Below are 20,126 nucleotides of genomic sequence, written 5' to 3' on the forward strand. Positions count from 1 at the left end.
AAGGTTGTGGCGTCTTGAGGGTCCCCGGCCCGGACGACGTTCCGCGTAGTGCTGGTATGTAGGTACTCCGTGTTGTACTACTATGTGAGCACTTTCGAGGCTTTCTGGCGACCTCGGGAGTTGGGTTAAACTGACACGCATTTCAGGTCCCAGATCCATATTAGAAGATAATGGAATCTCACGATGGTGTCTGAACAACGGCCCCTCACAATTGAACCCGTGGCTACGTCTGAGCCCCGAGTTCCCTAGTCAACTCGCTCACGAAGTGGTTCGCTCCGCCTCTTCACCGTTCAGCTGGCGTCGCCCCCTTTACTGCCCATCCCCGGGCTCCCCGGCACGTCTTGTCCGGCCTTCATCCCGCGCCCTCGAAAAGAGCAATTCCAACCACACCACGAACCGCGTGCAGCTCAGTTGCTGTTGGTTAATGACAATTGGCTGACGTTATGTCTTGAGCCGACATGGGGCGAGAACCACACTTCTCCCATCATCCTGAACTAGGGGGGCGTGTGCGTGTGTGTGTTGTTCGATGTTTAGGAATGGAGGTCCTAGTCCTAGAAGGGCAATGCCGGAGACTTTCTTCTCCCTCGTTTCGGTTCTATAATAGCAAACATCGTGAACTTTGAACAAGGTTCGTTGGCATCCAACATTTCTCCTGGCCTCCCGCCGCATGACTTGCATCCTCAGTCGCCACCCACATACAAACGCACCCACTCACCCACATAAGCACAAAACTCGACCGTATTGACCATTTTTGCTCCCCAGCACCGGTCATTTTGAGAAACAATCACTCAGAGAAAGACATCCAGTAGCCACCATGACCCGAACGCGACATGCCAGTCGCGCGAGCTTCGCATGCGTCCGCTGCAAAAAGGACAAGAGGCGCTGCGACATCTCACAAATTCTCAGTTCAGGAGACCAGCCCGATCGATCATGCACGGCATGCCGCAACAAGAACGAGAAGTGCGAGGTCCGGTACGGCGAGGACAAGCGCAGTCAACGCCAACCGAACGAAACCAAGGTCCTGCAGAGGCGGATGCAGGCCCTGGAGGAGTTCGTAAGGAATGTTGCCAGGGCTGAAGGAAACCCTTCATCATCAAGAGACAAGATGGACGTCGACAGCCTAATGGAACAGACTCAACGCGCCTTTGAAGACTTTCAAAATTCCAGGACACAAGCGATTCCGAGTCCCGCCAACTCCTCAAGCCCCAATACGCACATGACCATCTCGATATCTCCCCCAGACGACGAACAGGCTTGGTCGAAAACGCAATTGGAACCTGTACCAAACTCTCTTCGATCCGCGTCCTTCTCAGCACAGAACAGACCGAAGGTCGACAACCTTACACCTGACTCACATCGATCCGCATCCTTCTCCGTCCCGAGCAGACCGAATTTCGATACCATCTCTGACGACTTTCCTTCGGCATTGGAGGAGGTGTCGTCTCCTGCAAGCATACACGATTTCGATCCCTTTTCAGACTCTGCCAGTCTGTTTCCATACTCCGAGAACGCGAAGAAGACGACCGATCCGAAGGAAGAATATCGTCCATCAGAAAAAGAATTAAATATACGGTCGCGGATGGCCCTCGAGACTTTTCCCGAGCCCGAGCCCATCGTGGCCTATTTACTAGACCTTTTCTGGCAGTGGCAGTCATCCCACTTGCTCGTCGTTGACCGGGCACTGTTTCTCCGTCATAGGCAGATTTGGGACAGGAGTGATGGATTGGGGGATCGGGACTTTTACTCCCCATGCTTGCTGTACGCGCTGCTCGCGCTCGCGTCAATGATCAGCCTCGACAAAGGGGTCACGCGATACTCCTCTCAGGCGGATGGTGTTGCAGGCGAAGCTTTTGCGAAACGGGCTCGCGCGTTGTTAGAACTAGAATTAGACCATCCCAAAATCACGACAGTCCAGGCCGCGTTGATCCTCGGCTGTCGATACGGGTCCATGAAGGACAACTCTTTAGGATGGATGTATAGCGGTACGAGCCCCTCGATATCTTGCGATCGGTGCAATCACGACTGATAATGTCTCCAGGAATTGCTTTCAGAATAGCCAGCAAATTAGGCCTTCACTTGGACAGCACCAAGGCCGTAGCGTCCGGCCAAATGACTCCCGAAATGGCCGAGCTTAGGCGTAGGGTATTTTGGGGCTGTCATATGGAAGACAAGTAAGTAAACCCTACAGAAAACAGCCATTTGTCCTGCATCAAGCATGACGGAATCTGATTGGCATCAAATAGTCTTTTCAGCGCTTATTGCGGAAGACCGATTTCATTCATGGAGTGGGACATTACTGTAGCTGTTCCTGATCGAGCGATAGATGATTTCGCACAGAAAACGCCCGATTTGTCGTTAACACTGTTGTGTGCTACCTCATCTCTATCTGTGTTGTGCTCCAAGATACTGGTTGGGATTCATCGACAAAGACGCCAAACAACAACTGGCGAGCTGGGGTCGAAAGCCTCTCATTTGCACGAAGAACTATGGAAATGGCGCCAAGGATTACCCGAGGTTCTGAAATGGTCTGGCGATGAGAATAAGTCGGCAGAGCCCTGCGTGTTCATCTTACAGTAAGTGTCTCCCACACAGCAATAGCCCCCTATGTCATGGTCGGACTGCTTTGCTGGCCGACTTCCTACAAGGAAAACGAGCTAACAGGGATCATTCAGAATGAATTTTTATTTCGCCCTCATACTACTTCATCGCCCATTCATGCGGTTCCCTCGAGACTGTGACGACCTCAAGTCCAGCACCACCAAACCGTCACAATCGTCAATGATATGCGCCACGGCTGCGGCAAACATCACCAAGCTGGTTTTGAACTACAGGCGGTATTATAACATTCGGCAAATGCCGCCGTCAGTAGTCCACTTCATTTTCATCGCCGGGAGTATCCACCTGGTCAATCTCCGTTCGACAAAGCTTGAAAGCCACAACACCCTTCTCCAGAGTTCTTTGGAGGCACTCTCGGAAATCGGAAAGTCCTACCCTGTAGCTGAGAAGGCATCTTTGGAGCTGGAAAAGTTGACCGCAAAATGGAAAGCCTTGAACCTGGCCGAAGCCGCAAAGCTCCACAACAAGCAAAACAACATTCAAACGCGGGGCGTTACCTTCGGTGGTGGCGGGAAGCTCCAGGCCCCTCACGCGTTCTCCAACTTTTTGGATGTGGACTTTTCTCCCCTAAAAGAAATGGAAGGGTATTTCGATGCTTGGAGCAACCAGCAACCTGCCGCTAATATCAGCTATGACCACCTGGACTTGGGGTATACCGAGAGCGGGCCCACGCTGGACCTCGGAAATGACTGGATACACGATGCCGATTTCGGGAACATGGACGAAGGCACCTGTCCTTGGCTGTACACCTAGCTTTCATGATACAAAAAAGAGAAACAAAAAATTAATACCGGGCTCTCTCGGTCTTCAGCAGCTTGCTCCATCGCACCAGTATGACTGTCGAATCTAAGACAACAGATAGAAGACGAAACATAGAATGAAGCGAGGAAGAGACTTGGTGGTTTGGGAAAAGAGGATGGCATCTCTGCCCAAAATGGTACAAGTGATTGTGTGGGAAAGTAACGAATAAGCAAACAAGAGACCGGACTAGAGAAACAAGCGTAGTAGTATAATAATATTTCTCTTAGGGCTTGGAGGGAGAAACTTAGCCAGGTTTAGGTTCTCGTACCCAATTGTTGTCTCTGTTCAAGCCACAGAGGTTGAGACTTTGGCACTGAAATCTTAGAGAAGAGAATATGGATATACGGTCAGGTTGTTGAATGAAGATTAGCAGAACTACAATAAAGTACAATACTCAAGCACAATCTAATGGTAGTTCTCTGTATACCATGAAATACACTCGTCATAGGGTGAGCTATACTTGGTTACTCTGACGGGATATGTTCGAAGAGCTGGCTCATCAACAAGAATGAAAATGAATGTTGTTTATTATCAAGGCAGATTTAAGACCGACTATACATAAAGCCATTAGTTGAAAAGTGATTTATACATCACTAGGAACGGTTCTTCGTCGGCAATCAGTGGCCCTGACGAGAATTTGACCCGGAGACTGGTGATGTGCCGGCCCCACTGAGGATAATGAGGCTATCACAGTGGAGTGCAGGTATCAAGTGCGAGGGTTGGATGGCCAAACGTCCCACCAATAGCTGAACTAAGAAACCTAGAAAAGGGAAAGGTCGACGTTCAGCTGTTAGTGGCCAAAAGAATGGAGGAATCGAGCCTCCAATGAGACACCCCTATTCAAAAGCTACAACAGATAGTGTAATGGAGCATGGGAGATTGAGGGCTTTCGACAAGATGTTCTGTTTGAGAGGGATGAAAAACGTCTAGAGGATGAATGAGAAGAATCAAATAAGAATCGAGATCCACTTGATTGGCATGTGGGACTACGTCAATCCAGCGGTGATACCAGACCGATGACCCGTTTGTGAGAATAGCGGTGACAGGCACGTTTCATTATACCAGACTGACATTGTCATTCAATGTACGGCAAGCCCCAGTCATCTTCTGTTAATTAAGGACAGCCTAAAAGACATGAAGGGTATCTCAGTGAGTAATCAAGGAGGTCTAGTGGCCTAGTAACCACATGTGGCAATGGCGGTAGTTGGGACCTTGTGAAAGACAGGGTTCCCGGGGATATCACTAAGGCGGCAACCTAACAATAAAATACCACATTTTGATCTGTAATTCAGGACTAATCATCAGCAATAAACCTTTTGCCGTCGAGATTTTGCTGTTCTATGCTCATCCTCAAGTCTGTCATTGGCATACTAGGCTTTGAATCCCCTTGAAAGTTTCATTCGCTCTAATAACTATTAGGAAGCTACCGTCAATGAAGTTTCCCAACAGTCTTTTAGAAGTGTCTGTAAACAAAATGAGAGGATTTCATAGCCGCCCCCCACATCAGCCTCGCCGCTTGAAAACGAAAACTAATCTAACTATTTCAAGACCCAAAACATCAAGTTGCGGCTACCAAATTCAACATCAAGATAGCGGACACGCGCTCTTGGAAATACTTGGTGTATTGCTGCAGCTGTTTCATGCCTTCTCGGGCACATGGTTTTTAATCTCACTCTGCCGAATACGAACCTGAGCTAACAATGACTAGGAAATTGAAGCCTTCGATGGTATTCCTATCTATTCAAAACCCCGGCGGTCACCCTGTTGCTGGGAGTAGAATGGAGTAAGGTTAATGTCAAGGAAAGAGGACATGTGGTAGTTATACTTCTTGTGGACCATGAAATACAGAGGGCCGTTACTAATCATAAAGCTACAAGGAATTGGCGTATCATCAACACGGGGCTTTCTCTAGCGCAAAGAGATTTCAAGCACCTGATGATTTTGAAAGCAGGTCTTCACGACCAAAACTGTCCTGAAAGATGGGAAGGTAGTCGGCGCCAGTTTGATTGAAGACTCGAAGACGCGATCATCAATCATCAATACATAATCCCGCGGCAAGCACAAAATGGTAAAGAAGCACGGGATTTCAGCAACATAAGATCAATGAGAGGGGGGAAGCTAGATTTGGAAACGCAAGAATAAGTCTAGACGGCAACTTACTCGCTGCTGGCATTAGTATCCACCTCTCTTACTCAAGCTTTCGAAAAATACGAACTACCTACGGGTAGAGCGGCTACAGGGCCCCACCAAGCAAAAGCTTGTCTGTCGATCCAGCCTGGGTTGCGAGACCACCTTCCCATCTGTTGTTGCAGCTATGTCGAGGATTAAGTGATGCATATGGCGATCATAAGTTACAAGTTCAAGGTGGTAATGCCTTCTATATTTCCGGCGTTGGCGAGCCCAAATGTCAGGAGGCGCAAGTGAAAACGGTTGTGCAACACACTCATAGATGGTAACCGAGAACGATGCAGAGCGTGCTAACTGACGAAATCAGGCAATAAGAAACGCTCGATATATAAATGAAAGTAAGAATAACGATATACAGCTATAATCTGAGCTTCGTTTGGATGGTATAGAGCAACTCGAGTGTTTGTGTGATGATGGGAGCTCACGACGCAGCCTGCCCAAGTGATCGCGTCATACTGTCACTATCTCATGTCTGCAAGAGATGCTTATAAGTTTTGATGTGAATAAATGTCCGGCCGCATGTCTCTGAAGCAATTACAGTCATTTTTCTCTCAACTGGTCAGCTTGTGGGGTGACTGAGCTTTGAAACCCAATTCAATTCGATTATACATATACAAGGCTGTCGCGACTAGCAGTCGGAACCACTGTGCCGTTCATAATTCATATCTACGAAGCTCCCGCTGTTCCAAATTGTATACCCATTTCTTTCAACCCGAAAGACACCCAATCAGGTAGCCTTCGCAGCAGCAGCAGCAGCAATACCGCACTGGCCGGCAATCTGTGCGGTCTTGCCGTTGACAGTGCACAGGCCTTTGGCGTTGCAAGTGCCCGCGCCTTTTCCATTGGTACAAGCCAGACCGTTGAACTTTGCCTCAGCGGCGGCGTTGTTGTTGTTGTTGTTGTTTTTGTTCTTGTTGTTGTTGTTGTTGTTCTTATTCTTGTTCTTGTCGTTATTCTTCTTTGCAGCGGCAGCAGCAGCGGCCTTTTTCTTCGCGTCAGCATTCTTGTCCTCTCTGGCAGCGATGGCGGCGGCGTCGTTTGCTACGAAGTCATTGGCACGAGCTTCGACTGGGAGGGCGACATTGTTAGACTGGAATGTGGGGGCTGAATAGCTTGTTAGTCCAACGTGTCCATGCGGATAATACGTGTCAACAATGAACTTACCAGAAACAACGTTGCCGGCAAGGAAGCCAAGGGCAATAAAGGCAGCAGTGGAAAACTTCATGTTGACTGATTTGTAGATTTATAAGAATGACTCCAGGTCTTGGCGAGAAATAATCGAATCGAAGAGGGCCGCGCGCAGCACGGAATGAAAAATAATATTTAAGAGAAAACTGAGTCGTTGACAAACACTATGTGGAAAAGAACAGAGACGGATCAATTTCGATGGTTCTGTCCAGCACTTATATGTGCCCTTGGTTTACAACTTTCCTACTAAGTGCACACTTACTTTGGTGTCACACCCTGAAACTCGGGACGGCGGCACCACTCCGAGTGCTCACTTGATTTACTACACCAGACGAGAGTTTGGAGCCGAGATGACAGCTCTGAGCCTCATTGTGCAACGACACATGTTCGGATGCTTGTTGGTTCCATCACATCTATCTCTCAAACAAGGCTTGTTGTGACGCTGACCAGGCCCCCCCTAGTTGCACCACTCGGTTAGGACGGGTTTCCCTCCTCAATCCTGTCGCAGAGTCTGTCTGCGTCGCTGTTTCAAGCTTTGCTCTGTAAAGTCAATGCAACCAAATTCATCATTGGATCGCTGTTGGGCCAATGCCACTCAGGTCGGGACCCCGGCACACTTCAGACCAGATCCGAGCTTGTTCTGCCAAACACAAAACCCCGCACCAAGGGTTTTCGTTACGCATAATTTGGAAGAGAAGCCGTACCTAGCTGACACCAAGCCTTAAGCTTGTTTTCAGACCCGTGCTTGTGGTAATTGAAATCACCTTAAGGGGCCTTATGGTGGCGACCAGAGTCGCGGAAGCGCAGTTTCTCCAGATGCGTGGTGTTCTAGACGGGACAGTCTCGTTTGCGCCAAGAGGAGGTAGAACAGAAAAACGGGCAGCCCCAGAAAGCGATACCTATTGTCCGGGACTTAGCTTACGAGGATCAGCGCTTTTGGTACGTTCCAAGAGAGTCGGCTCGGCGATCATGGAATGAATCGGATCACACCTGTAGCTGGGCACAATTTTTAAACAGCACCGCCTTTGATCTAGCGGGAGCATTCGGATGAATCGTTCAGACGAATTATCCTCTTCAATATCATCTGGATCCGGGGTAAATTGCTGGCAAATGTCGACGGATAATTCGGCCGGCGTTGATCGTGAAAATCCATGTCAAGGGCTCGCCAGCGGCAACCGCTCATTAGAAATTGAGCGCGATGTTTGAGACGAACCCTCAAGGACTGGTCCTGGAATGTAGCTGACACAGCCATATGCTACCACATGACTATATTATAGTGCGATATTATCCGTACTGTTACAGAACTTGGCCCTGGTAGAATACGTGAACATCCCTGCAATAACACCAGCGGATTTGGCTGTGCCTGTATCAGGTTGGCAGCAGCATGTGCCGTGGGCCCGACACACCAAGTCTGCCTTGAACGTGAGTAGATAAATCCTTCAGAGGCAACTCCACGCTCAGATCGTCAATCAAGGGAGGCAACTTGTTTAGCTTGGCATTGTCTAGTGCAAGGGCCTATAGATGCAATGATTTTCGCTTGGGTATTTAGGGAAACATGTTGGGGATTTGATATCTACGCCAAGAGGCCCCATGTGGGTCGGGTCCATAATGCTTCTTGATGATGGACTTATCAATCGCGGCAGGAAGTCTTCTGTTCGTGAAAGACACCTCCTCTAATGAATTGACGGAAGCGGAAGCGGTGACATTGCCTACCTAGGCTCTTCGAGCTTCTGAAGCGTCTAGTGCTTATACAGAAAGTAGGATTGCTCAAGGAACTCCCAAGGCACCAATAACTTGCCTTTTTCTTCCCCTTAACGGTACCGAGCAAGCGAAGAAGCATAATGTGGGTGGAAGCATCTAAATCTGGCATGATGGTGCGGCGGTGCTGACGAGAGCGGAGGTTGTGGTGGAAACGGAAACCCCCCTTTTGACGCCGGGGTGTCCAACACCAAGGGCAAAGTCAGCGTCGTATCAAAACAGATGCCACACGTTGACTCACGGAAGACACGGCGCACGCCGGACAGAAAGGACATGGGATTCGGCACCTGCGGCATCAACAATAATATGGTAGGATGCACCATTGATAGCTGACGAAGAAGCAGTGGTCGTGCCGAAAGCCGCAATAGCAAGGCAATGCTTCACTACAATTTAGATTTACTGCACGGACACTGAACAGAGCCATGATAGCCGAAGGGCACACGCAAACAGCAAATGGGGCAGTAGAACGATAGATAGAACTGATAAGCGACTTAGGTTTACACTTGGACACCACCACAGACCAGACAAACGGTAAATAAAAGCGACATTCTGTCAAACATTCAGTACGTCAATCTAAATGATTGCAGAAAATTTGATTCCGGACAGATACCACAAAGGGGGTTGATGGTGCGCTTTCTACCGTTGACAGGTATAGTGGCATGTCGCCAAAGAACATTGTCCTTGGAAGAAAGGAAATAATATGTACATAAATAGGTGTAGACCATAGAAAGTAATTTGCAACTTGTTAGGTGTTGCAGTTGCGTTGATATTCTGGTTGGACCATTGCTTCAAGCCTATTGACGTATGCTTCAGCCACAATTAGTCATGATGGTCGGAGGCTGGTGCTTTTTGTAAGCCGGACTTCAAAGGGGGCCTCTCATGGCTTCTTTCTTTGCCTTCTTCTCAGCGTTAACCCTGACCTCCTCCGGGGCAACGTTGACCACGGGACCAGTGGTGTTGATGTTTTCAGCTTGTGAGATGGCATCAGCGCGAGCCCGACTGTACCACCGCCCGATCTGGCCACGTTTCTGCATCTTGACTTTCCGAGCTGCCGGGCATATCGGAGCCTCAATCAGCACACCGACTTGCGGGAAAGGCTCGAGGGAGCCCCAGATGTTGTTCTCGTCATCTCTACCGACGCCCTTGGTCAAGAACTCCATCTGAGAGAAGTCGTACGGGACTGGGGGTACTCCGGGAACGTCTTGCTCGCCAGGGACCCAGACATTAACGGGCTGTACATAGGTACCCGCTGTGATCCCGTTCTTCGTGACCCGAGTCTTGGCCACGCCATCAATCTCAGCTGTGACACGATACTCGCGGGTATACCGAGAAAGAATCTCGTTGCGGTGTTCAAACTTGTTCTGGGCGTTACGGCCACCGCGAAGCCCCATAGAGGCGATAATACGATCGGCGGTGTTCCCTGTGCAAGGATCAACGTCCATTGCAGAAAAAGTGACCGTTGCACGGTTATTCGAGACAAAGCCTATGAACTTAAGAGACTATCAGCTTGTGTTGTTTATAATCTATCACATTGACGGACTTACTCGAGACTCGGCGATCTCAGCGTTTGAGCTGGGATTGTCTATGCCAAGCAGACCCAACTCCATCCTGACATAGACAATATCGCCGAGGGTGGTGATCTGGACGTTCTGTGCGACAGTGCTGAAAGCGATGACCTTCCCACCGTGTCGAAACCCGGAGAAAGTGATGAAGTCACCAGCTTGAAAAGGCGCCATAACAAGCGGGTCAGGTGCAGTGCTAATTAATAGACATTAGTCAAGTTCATGATGATGGTTTTCGATCGTGTGAACTAACAAAGTGCCCGGCCCAACGAAAGGTCGGTTGCTCAGCGGACAGAGGGGGTCGGTGGTGTTTCGTGGGATACACATGGGGAACCCGGAGAAGGAAGTGATGCTGGGGCTCTGGTCATCTGCAGTCATCAAAGGTGCCCCCGATTAGCCTTTGGAGAAGACAGCATTCGGGTCAGAAATCCTAACGACAGGGCCATTTTGAATCTTGAGACTTCCGTCTTCAAAGTCGACAGACTCAACAAAACCGCTGCTGAGACCCTCAAAAAACTCGTAGAGCTGGACTTGGGCGACTCGAGGCTCTCCGTTGATGCTGTTGCCGATGACCTAGACATGCAAACTTAGCACTTCCTCTGTCTGCTTTACGATTGTTTTCGGATGCAGTGAGCCTTACGAGGGTTTCATAGTCAGCAAAATTGCCCTTGTTGGCAACGAACTCTTTCCAAGGAACCCAGGCACCTGGAAACTGCACCAAAAGGTTCTTTGGAACGTTCATTGTAAAGCCGTTCACCACAATGGTTCCGCCGATGTTGAAAGTGTCATCCGTGGCTGTAGAATCTTCAAAGCCGCCCTGAATCCAGAGGAAAGCTTCTTGAGACACCACGACGGCTGCAAAGAAAGCCGACACGGTCAAGAAGATTTGCAAGTACCACATGATGGATCAATGAGTGCGAGAAAGATGAGGGTGATGAGAATAGGGATGAGGATGATGATGATGAGATCCCAAAATACAGAGGAAACCATCTGCTTTATCATAAACCAAAGAAGACTGATACTCACTCCAACACTTTCAAACTCATGCCACTTGCAGCGATCTGAAGGCGCCCAACATTGTCGACTACTGGAGATTAATCTGAACATGGCATCCCGAAGCATAGGAGGCCTGCATGTATGGATCCTTCTCCGTGTTGGTGACCATTGCCAAGATCGCCTCATTCAAGTGTTGTGCTGTTCTCCTGGGTGCAAACGTTGCGGTGAATCACGAGTTCTCGTATACCCGCAGAATGGATCTCTGCAAGGTAACTCTGCACATTTCAATATCTTTAGTCAAAAAACACTCTAGGTATAGCATTACATGCATCAGCGCGACCAATATGCTTCCAGGATGCTAGCTTGCGATCAAATGAGTGATCCAGCCCGTATGGTCGACGAGATCCTTTAGGATCAATACCACAAAAAGTGCCCACATGGAAGGAAAGATGAAGACGCTCTATTCACGAGCCTCGCCTGGCTTCGCTGCCAAGAATATTATTGCCAAGACGTCTCTCTGTCCAATCCAACTGAGCCATTTTTAAGCAAGGCATATTTGGCCCGGCATCATGGAGAATCTTGGGGTGCGGCTCCACCCTCAGTATCGCTTTCGCTACTGTCTATAATTGGCTATTCTTGCCGAGATTGTTCGGAGGAATTTGCGTTGGCTGCCAAGAGGTGACATGGTAGCCGGATACGGCCAGAACTCTTTGGCAACTTCTGCCGGTGGAAAGGGGCTACAGGAGACAGCTCCAGAGTGATCCTTCCGTAAAGGGGCTTTATGAGCAAGAACTAGCGCGTAGGATGTGTCTCCCGCAATAAGTCGCCTAGACTTCCATTCTTAGAGTCATTGTTAGAGTGTCGAAGTACAACCACTCCTGTCCTAGTTCGTTGGCCACCTTGTAAGACGGGTTCATCGAGATGTTGGTAGTTACCAAAGGCACACTGGGCGGTACAATAAGATTTTGTTTAAAACATAGCTTGGCTCAATACACAACCGCTCGTTCGTTTCTAGCATTGGAGACAAAAAAGAAAAGAAAAAGAGCTTGATCCAAATCCGAACCGCGCGGTAGTGACAGGGAGATGTGGAACTCCTGCACGCCCAGTGTCGCAGGTTTTGGCTAACAGATCATGACTAGCTAGGCCAGTCACAAGCTGCCGCTATTGACGGTGGTGCTACATCTTGGCGGCTTCAGCTGCAATGACCATCTACAAATCGTTCATGGTCAGCGACAGAACCATATGTGCAAGAGAGGAGTTGGGTCTGGCCACATTTGAGTGACATTCCGACCCTTCCGATGTGCAGACACTCTGCTCGAACCCTTCCATCATGTTATGAAAACCCGTGACCTGAACTGGACAATTCGGGCCACCCCTGAACGCATGACATGCCGTGCCGAACTGGTTTTCTTTTTGCAAGATCCGCTTGCCGCATTTCAACACCTTAGCACGAGTCGCGGCTCTTCCCGCCAAGACCTCCTCCGACAGTGGAAAGTTTGTTGGCATTGCTGCCACCTTCTACTCCTGGAAGCCGATGGAACCCCCACAACATAGATGCCCGGCTCTAAATACCATTGCAAAGTGTTGGTTGCTTATTTGCGGGGGGGTGTGGGCCTGACAGCGGCAGGGTCCGAATGCAACAAGGATGGATGACAGGAATCATCTGGGCATCTCTGGTCGTGGCATGGGCGGCTCACTGTCTGTGAAGTTTTCAGTCAACCTGTTTTATTACTCGGATCTAACAAGAAACGGTCGTGTCAAAGCGCCTCGCATTCAGTCAACTAGGTTTCTCCGTTCGAGATGAAGCACAACAGCGATTCCTAAAATCACATGTTGGATTTTATTTTTGGACAGAGTTCGAAGCAGACGGCCCGCGTTCGGGAAGAGTAGTGTTTAAGCTTACAATTCAAGGTTGACAGAACTCTGATTCGACCCGAATCCGTCAGGACGCTTGTACAAACTGTGTTATGGACATGTCGTAAGTTGATTGACAATTCATGACAAACTCTGAAGGTCTGAATGTCATCCCTTTACGGTGCATGCTGTGTGGCGAAAAACGATGAAACCCCTGCACTGCTTAAGGGAAACACGGTTTGAAAAAAGGAAGCAGCGGCAACTGATCAAATTACAAGGGCGTTTCCTCGCAGAATCATTCGTCTACATCGGCCCTTGCCTGTTAAATTCAGCGATCCTTCTTGTCGTTCGACTTGGGGCAAGTTCAGTCGAGATGGATGGGTAACATTTGGGCCCGGTCCAGGACCGCATAAGAAGCCATGTGGCTAACATAGTTTGCCGTCTTTGAATATCTGGGCTCCAGAGTTGCATAGTGACACTTGGCAGGAGGCGGGAAAGGCGAGGAGGGGTTGTATGAGGTGGTCTTGATCCACCTTGACAAGGTTCTAATTACATAGTGCCCCTGTATACTCGTATCCTTCAGATCTAGTTATGATGTAAATGATGAGGGACTATATGCCTGGTGAAAAGGAGGTTGGCTCAGGCCATAGAAACGCACTGCTTAGCTATATATTGCAACCGTAGGCCTACGCCGTCACTAATTGTATAATCCATGAATTGTCTGTCATGTTGGATATGCCTGATGTCTAAACATCGATATTAGTCACCATATCTGACTGAAGTCTGCACAGCATCAGGGAAAAAAGGAACACAGAGCTTAGTCCAAATAGATCGAGTTACTGAAAGCCTTCTACCAAGCTTCCAAGACCATTGCCGCTGAGCCATGTTCATCTGCTGTATGGTCCTGATTTTCTATTCAAATGACTGGAAGCCCGTGCTCGGATTTCTGCCCGCTCTTGTCCCGCCTAGATTGCTGCTTAATGACTGACCACCCCTTCGACTATTACATTCCCGAGAGACTCGCACCTGCCGGTATGGCCCGGTCCCCGTTATCCCAGCCGTGTAACCAAAGGCCGTCCACATCTATGACTAAGGTCTATGAATGCGTCTGGAGCCAGATGTGGGTCTTGGAAAAGAAAAACTACAGACTGTCACTGTATGTGGATCTCCTGGTTACTCTGCCTTAGACCCCTTGCTTGATACGACGTCTATGTTGCCCCCGAGCCGCAATATTACTAGGTAAGATGATACTATTATCAGCTCCAAGTCTTCTGACGAGGCATTTCGTGGACAGTTTGCGTCGGGTATCGATTTTCTATCCAGGTACCAAGTGAGGAGAACTCGCCTGTACAGTATCGTCCATGTCAACCTGTAGAAATTATTGGTTCTAGTCTTGGCACTGGGTCGGCAAGTGTAGCATGATGCATCAATGTGGCTCGTATTCGAACTAGTTGCGGTGTCCTGAAGGGAATCACAGCATGCCGAGGAACACGACTCTGTTGTGCACTTTCCAATGTTCTCAAGATTAGGATATAAGGCTATGTCTTCGCCCAGTCTGAGATTTTATTTCTGGCACCTCCATCAGCGCATCTTCTCATATCGTTGGCTACTAACTAGTCACTTGTCAAAGATTTATCCCATCGTTATATCGCCACCATGCGTTTCGAACTCGCCGTTGGCGTTTTTCAGGCTGCTGTATTTGCCAGTTTTGCTCAGGGGCAGAACTCCTCCTTCAGCGATACTCACATATCCCGGCTGCCCGAGGAGGAGGTCCAGCTCTTGCTCGGATTGTTGAGGATGACCCTGGGGATACCTTTACTCTTGCAAAGGACTGGCTGAGCCCGGAGTATACCTTGATCTATAGAGTGGCTCTTCCGATTCCACCAGTGAAGAAGCCCACCAAGTAAGCAAGTCCCCCAGCGTTTCCGTCAATTCAATATATCTTGTCACTAGGAAAATCCTAAGCCCGGTGACAGGCAAAGAAATCTGGTACTATGAACTAGAGATCAAGCCCTTCACGCAGGCGGTTTACCCCAACCTTCGCCCTGCCACGCTTGTAGGCTACGATGGCATGTCTCCCGGACCGACCTTGATCATCCCCCGCGGTACGGAGTCTGTAGTTCGATTCATCAACAACGCTGCTGCCGAGAACTCTGTTCATCTCCATGGCTCATACTCCCGTGCCCCATTCGATGGATGGGCTGAAGACATCACCAACCCTGGGGAGTATAAGGACTATTACTATCCCAACCAACAGTCCGCCCGGTTGCTTTGGTACCACGATCACGCTATGCACATTGTGAGTCTACCGATCTCGATTTTGTTGGCTGAGAATTGAGCTAATATAGAGGACTCAAGACAGCTGAGAACGCCTACATGGGTCAAGCAGGAGCTTATGATTGAGGATGAGGCAGAGAAGGCCCTCGACCTGCCATCAGGCTATGGAGTCTATGACATCCCCCTTATTCTCACCTCAAAGCAGTACAACGATTACGGCACGCTGTTCTCAACCAAAGGGGAGACAAACAACCTTTGGGGTGATGTTATTCATGTCAATGGTCAGCCGTGGCCCTTCCTTAATTTTGAGCCCCGCAAGTATCGGTTCAGGTTTTTGGATGCCTCTGTATCCCGCGCATTCGCGTTGTACCTCGTCAACTCCAACGCGCCCAACGGGAAGCTGCCCTTCCAGGTTATCGCCTCCGACGGTGGTCTTCTGACGAAGCCTGTTCAAGTTTCTGACCTTGTGAGTAAGGTGCTCTTCCGATCCAGTATGTTGACTAACAAACGATATTAGTATGTCTCCCCGGCCGAGCGGTATGAGATTGTGATTGACTTTGCCAAGTACGCTGGACAGAGACTCGAGATCCGTAACTTTCCCAAAGCCGGTGGTGTAGGCGTTGAGGACGACTTCCTGAACACCGAAAAGGTCATGCAGTTTGTCGTTGACACGACCGCATCTTCACCCGACACCTCCACAGTCCCAGAAACCCTTCGTTCCGTACCGTTCCCCGAGTCAGTCGGGAACGAAATCGACCACCACTTCAGATTCCATCGTACCAACGGCGAGTAGCGCATCAACGGCGTGGGTTTCGCCGACGTCGAGAACCGCATCTTGGCCAATGTTCCACGAGGCAGCGTCCAGATCTGGGAGCTGGAAAACAGGTCAGACGGTTGGTCGCACCCTATCCACGTCCACCTCGTCGACTTCAAAGTAATCGGCAGAGATGGTGACCACGGTGTCATGCCGTACGAGGCAGAGGGACTCAAGGACGTCGTCTGGCTGGGCCGAGGTGAATCTGTGCTCGTCGAGGCTCACTACGCACCTTGGGATGGAGTCTACATGTTTCATTGCCACAACCTCATCCACGAGGACAGCGACATGATGGCGGCTTTCAACGTCACCGTTCTTCCTGATTTTGGGTACAACGAAACCAAGTTCATTGATCCGATGGAGGAGCGGTGGAGGGCAAAGCCATATGTCATGGCAGATCTCCGCACGCGTGCCGGGCCCTTCTCTGACACCGCGATCGAGGAGTGTGTGCAGTTCATGGCCAACACTGAGGCTTACAGTAAGGTAGAAGATGTCAGCCAGAAGCTTGGAGAGTACTGGGACATCCATTGAGTGGGCTAGGGAACGGACCAGCATGGTACTTGATTGCTGAGGGCTTTCTCCAAAGCTATCGTTTCTGTGGCTTTTGAATACTCTCTTCCGACTGACAGTGTTGTAGATCCGTTTTGGACTACAAAGACGTAAACGCAATTTCTTTTCGTAGGATATATTTGAAGGGTTCTTACTAACCCGACTTGTTGATGTGTTTGGTAGCTTCAAGAGTGGTTGGAGAGCAAAAGCCCGTAACTGGCTCAGTTACCCAGTTGACAAACGAATTTAGAAATTTTTGGAACTTAAACTCTAAACATGACAACACATCCTTTGTGTGCCCTCACTTTTTGTCTCGGATTATTGGCAGGCTAAGTGTACTCATCAGGACCACTCACCAGGCCAGCCCTTGATGATACTTGACACAGCCTGCTTGAATCAACCGAGCAGCTGTAAGAGTAGCAAGCTGTTGACCTTACAAAGAAGCCAATATTCCCACTCAAAAGCTCGTTTACTCATACAACTCATCACTGAACAGATAGGTGCCCCGTGGACTACGTGACAGAAGTGTTGGGTTAGCCAGGAGGAAAAAGACACCGTTCGGACTTGAAAGCAACGCCTAATCAGTACTTGCCAGGTCAAGCTACGCGTCCTGTACGGTCTGCTTCCATTCCACCGCGGAGTTAGGGCTTCGAGGCCTCTCGATGGAATGCTGTTGGACAGGCTGCGAAACCCACGGCGGATTCAAACTTAACCACATTGATAAGTTTTTCAGGTAAAGTAATGTTCAGTACAGGTACAGAAAGAGTGAAAAAGAAATAGAGACAGGTCGGTATCATCTGTACAGTGACTATGAATGCAAGAGCATAAGCCAAAGCGCTTGTTGCATCTCAACAACCTAGCAGGCAACATATCCCCCTCAATCCAATGCAAGAGCCAGATGGACAATACCCAACACCGAACAGAAGTCTAGCAACGACTTGATTTACCCAATGAAGTTGTCTGTAATTCCGACTGCAAAAATAGTGCGAAAGCCTGTGCGCAGTTGGCACCAAAACGATGCCAGAACGTGCTGTTTGCCATAGCTCAGATCATGAAGGGTCTCCACCAGACCCGAGCTCATTCATCAAAGAAGTCCCCAGAAAGCCAGTTTGGCTCTCTATCTATACGTGCGTGTAAAAGTCCAAGTACCGACCCCATGAAGTCTTCAAACAAAATCTGCAATAAAACCCACCCAATGATGCGCCTGTTTCCAGAATCCCAATGTTCCGTCCAAAGCGTGCGTATGTACTAGTTACTACAAGGCAACGGCGGCCAATGCAGCAATTCCTGCGCCGACAATGCCGAAGAAGCCGCTCGTCGGCCGTACGGCGGCTGCCGAGGGTGAGGTGCTAGCTGTCGCTGCTGCGCCGCTGGCGCTCGCGGTGCCGATGGCGCCAGTGACGAGACTCGACGCGGCTGCGATGTCGGATGCGGCCGGGTTGTTGCTGACTTGTGCGCAGATTTGGGGTGCAATCTTTGCAGCTTCTGTCGCAGTTGTTAGCGCTGATTGTTCTTAAAAGTCACGATGCAGGGTGGGAAGCAAGACGTACCACCAATCTCGTCGCTGGAGCAGCCGGCCGTCAGTACGCAGGGCGTCAGGGTGGAGATGAGTTGTTCCTGGCTCTTGCAGAGACAAGCGAAGTCTGTTGCTGCGCAGCCGATGCTGCTGGCGGCCTTTTCGATACAGGAGACGGCGCACGTAGGCAGCTGGCTGACGAGGCCAGCAAGGCCCGTGGATCCGGAAGAGGGCGCGGTGGTGGTGGCCGACTGAGCGGCGGCGAGGCCGGAGAGCAGACCGAGCGTGACGATGAACTGCATCTTGAATAGTGTGGATGTGTTTTGGCGATATACTGGAGGCGGTTTGAGAGGTTGGGAACGTGGTGGACGAGATTGTTGATGTGAAGATGACAATGATGTCTGGTCTCGGGGTGGCAATGAACAATCGAACAGTCAGATGCCGGAAGATGAAACGAGGAGCAATTACGGAACAAGGCCCCGGAAAGAAAAAGTGGTGCCGTCGATGTCGGCGGCCGCGGGTATATACTTTTATCTGCTGTGTGCAGATCAAGGGGTCTGGACCGGGGAAGCAGGCTGGAAAAGTGTTGGACGATGGAGTCGAGAACGATTGTTTGTGTTTGTTGTAAAACATGAGAAAATGAGAAGAAAGGCAGCAGTATATCAAACCCCCAAACCAAAAGAGTAAACTTGGACGTTTATGAGGTTCAAAGGGAATATGTCTGAACTCAAATCTGTAATGTAGAGGCCAACAGACGCGTTGCCCAGAGAATACGAGACGTGTGCCCAGGGACTGGAAACGGCAGGATTCGATACCAGAGAGCGAAGGGTTGGTCTGGGCATTGGCAATCTCGCAGCGGCTGCTGACTTGGCTGAGAACGAGATGAAGCTGTATGGCTGTTCGATCAGCGAGGGATAGCTCCGGTTTTCTGGCAACACTGCCTCGATGCCGCGCGGCGGTCGTCCTTGGCACATAGGTACTGACCATTCATCTGGATCCCTTCACCCCGGACCGGATCCCCTAGTCTCCCTGGCTGTGTTTGCTGGGCTGTGTGTGTGTTCATGTTACTGGTATAGGGCTTACAGTGTGGACCGTGTCCATATCGATAGCAGAGTAATGCAAGCTCGGAGCGAGTCGCCGACTTGGCTAATGCATAGAAGCAAGAGTCAAGATTGAGGGAATACTAAGGTTGGGTCCTTGGGTGATTGCAGAATTACAATAGGGAATACAGCATGAAGACATGTGTTCGGCACACACATCCGTTGCAGTGAGTGGTTCCTTAGCTAGAGTTCAGCAACGGCCCTGTTCACCAACACGCCATCCTATTCACAGTCCCATCCAAAGTCTAGAACTCACAGGTTCTAGATGGCCCTTCGAACACCCCGTCTGTTCACCGTTGATCTATGCATGTTTATGTACAATAAAACTAAGAAAGGGGCTCGGCACGCACAGCACGTTATGCTCGCCCCCAGCGTGATGTCATTTTTATTTTGGTGATTAACCCCTGACATGTCTCCGCCTAGCCAGTGCTTTACTTGGAAACTCGGCAACCTGGTGAGGGTGAGACTGTAAGAGAATTGGGCCTTGCACTGCCAATCTCTGGGCCAAATCCCCCCACTCAACGTGAGAGGCGTGGATAGTGCTTGATTGGCATGAAACGCTGGACGGGCATTTGCCGTCCGCGTCTCAAGCGAAGGAGACAAGAAACTTTCCTCGTCAGTGGCGCCTCCAACTCTAGTTCCACCCCCCACATACGGAGTACATCGTACTACTAATCCTTTCTCGTTCCGTACCAAATTTAGCATGTACCACTTTCTGTTAGCTTCTACGGGAGGCCTATGCTAGCTGGCTCGGCCGCTGTCGCTTTCTAGCTGAGAAGCCGCCCCAGTAAGCAGTAAAAATAACAGCAGAAGCGCCTAGGTACGAGGGTGGGATGCCGACGGGTTCCAGTATCAGTCACCCCTCCCGCGGACTTCGTATTCAGCGCAGGCTAGGTCTACAGCCTTCC

General features: G+C 49.8%; 5 protein-coding genes across 5 annotated transcripts; 2 read left to right on the forward strand and 3 right to left on the reverse strand.

Annotated features, from left to right (window-relative positions):
- Positions 1 to 814: 814 nt before the first annotated feature.
- GLRG_09336 (fungal specific transcription factor domain-containing protein) lies at positions 815 to 3,369 on the forward strand (the record flags this gene model as incomplete). The annotated part of the gene is made up of 4 exons (XM_008100021.1): positions 815 to 1,982; positions 2,039 to 2,171; positions 2,244 to 2,573; positions 2,673 to 3,369. The coding sequence occupies 4 exons, from the start codon at positions 815 to 817 to the stop codon at positions 3,367 to 3,369; spliced, it is 2,328 nt and encodes a 775-aa protein (XP_008098212.1).
- Positions 3,370 to 6,331: 2,962 nt separating this feature from the next.
- On the reverse strand, positions 6,332 to 6,829 carry GLRG_09337 (uncharacterized protein; the record flags this gene model as incomplete). Its single annotated transcript, XM_008100022.1, has 2 exons — positions 6,332 to 6,708; positions 6,769 to 6,829. 2 exons carry the CDS (start codon positions 6,827 to 6,829, stop codon positions 6,332 to 6,334), a joined length of 438 nt encoding a protein of 145 aa, XP_008098213.1.
- A 2,584-nt stretch (positions 6,830 to 9,413) lies between these two features.
- GLRG_09338 (uncharacterized protein) lies at positions 9,414 to 11,013 on the reverse strand (the record flags this gene model as incomplete). Its single annotated transcript, XM_008100023.1, has 5 exons — positions 9,414 to 10,040; positions 10,095 to 10,308; positions 10,366 to 10,472; positions 10,548 to 10,685; positions 10,753 to 11,013. The coding sequence occupies 5 exons, from the start codon at positions 11,011 to 11,013 to the stop codon at positions 9,414 to 9,416; spliced, it is 1,347 nt and encodes a 448-aa protein (XP_008098214.1).
- A 3,605-nt stretch (positions 11,014 to 14,618) lies between these two features.
- Positions 14,619 to 16,584, forward strand: GLRG_09339 (multicopper oxidase; the record flags this gene model as incomplete). The annotated part of the gene is made up of 6 exons (XM_008100024.1): positions 14,619 to 14,752; positions 14,827 to 14,865; positions 14,916 to 15,261; positions 15,325 to 15,705; positions 15,757 to 15,978; positions 16,033 to 16,584. 6 exons carry the CDS (start codon positions 14,619 to 14,621, stop codon positions 16,582 to 16,584), a joined length of 1,674 nt encoding a protein of 557 aa, XP_008098215.1.
- Positions 16,585 to 17,857: 1,273 nt separating this feature from the next.
- On the reverse strand, positions 17,858 to 18,420 carry GLRG_09340 (CFEM domain-containing protein; the record flags this gene model as incomplete). Its single annotated transcript, XM_008100025.1, has 2 exons — positions 17,858 to 18,087; positions 18,153 to 18,420. The coding sequence occupies 2 exons, from the start codon at positions 18,418 to 18,420 to the stop codon at positions 17,858 to 17,860; spliced, it is 498 nt and encodes a 165-aa protein (XP_008098216.1).
- Between the last annotated feature and the right edge of the window lie 1,706 nt (positions 18,421 to 20,126).

Source organism: Colletotrichum graminicola, assembly GCF_000149035.1.
Source record: "Colletotrichum graminicola M1.001 genomic scaffold supercont1.47, whole genome shotgun sequence".
Classification (NCBI taxonomy): Eukaryota; Fungi; Ascomycota; class Sordariomycetes; order Glomerellales; family Glomerellaceae; genus Colletotrichum; species Colletotrichum graminicola.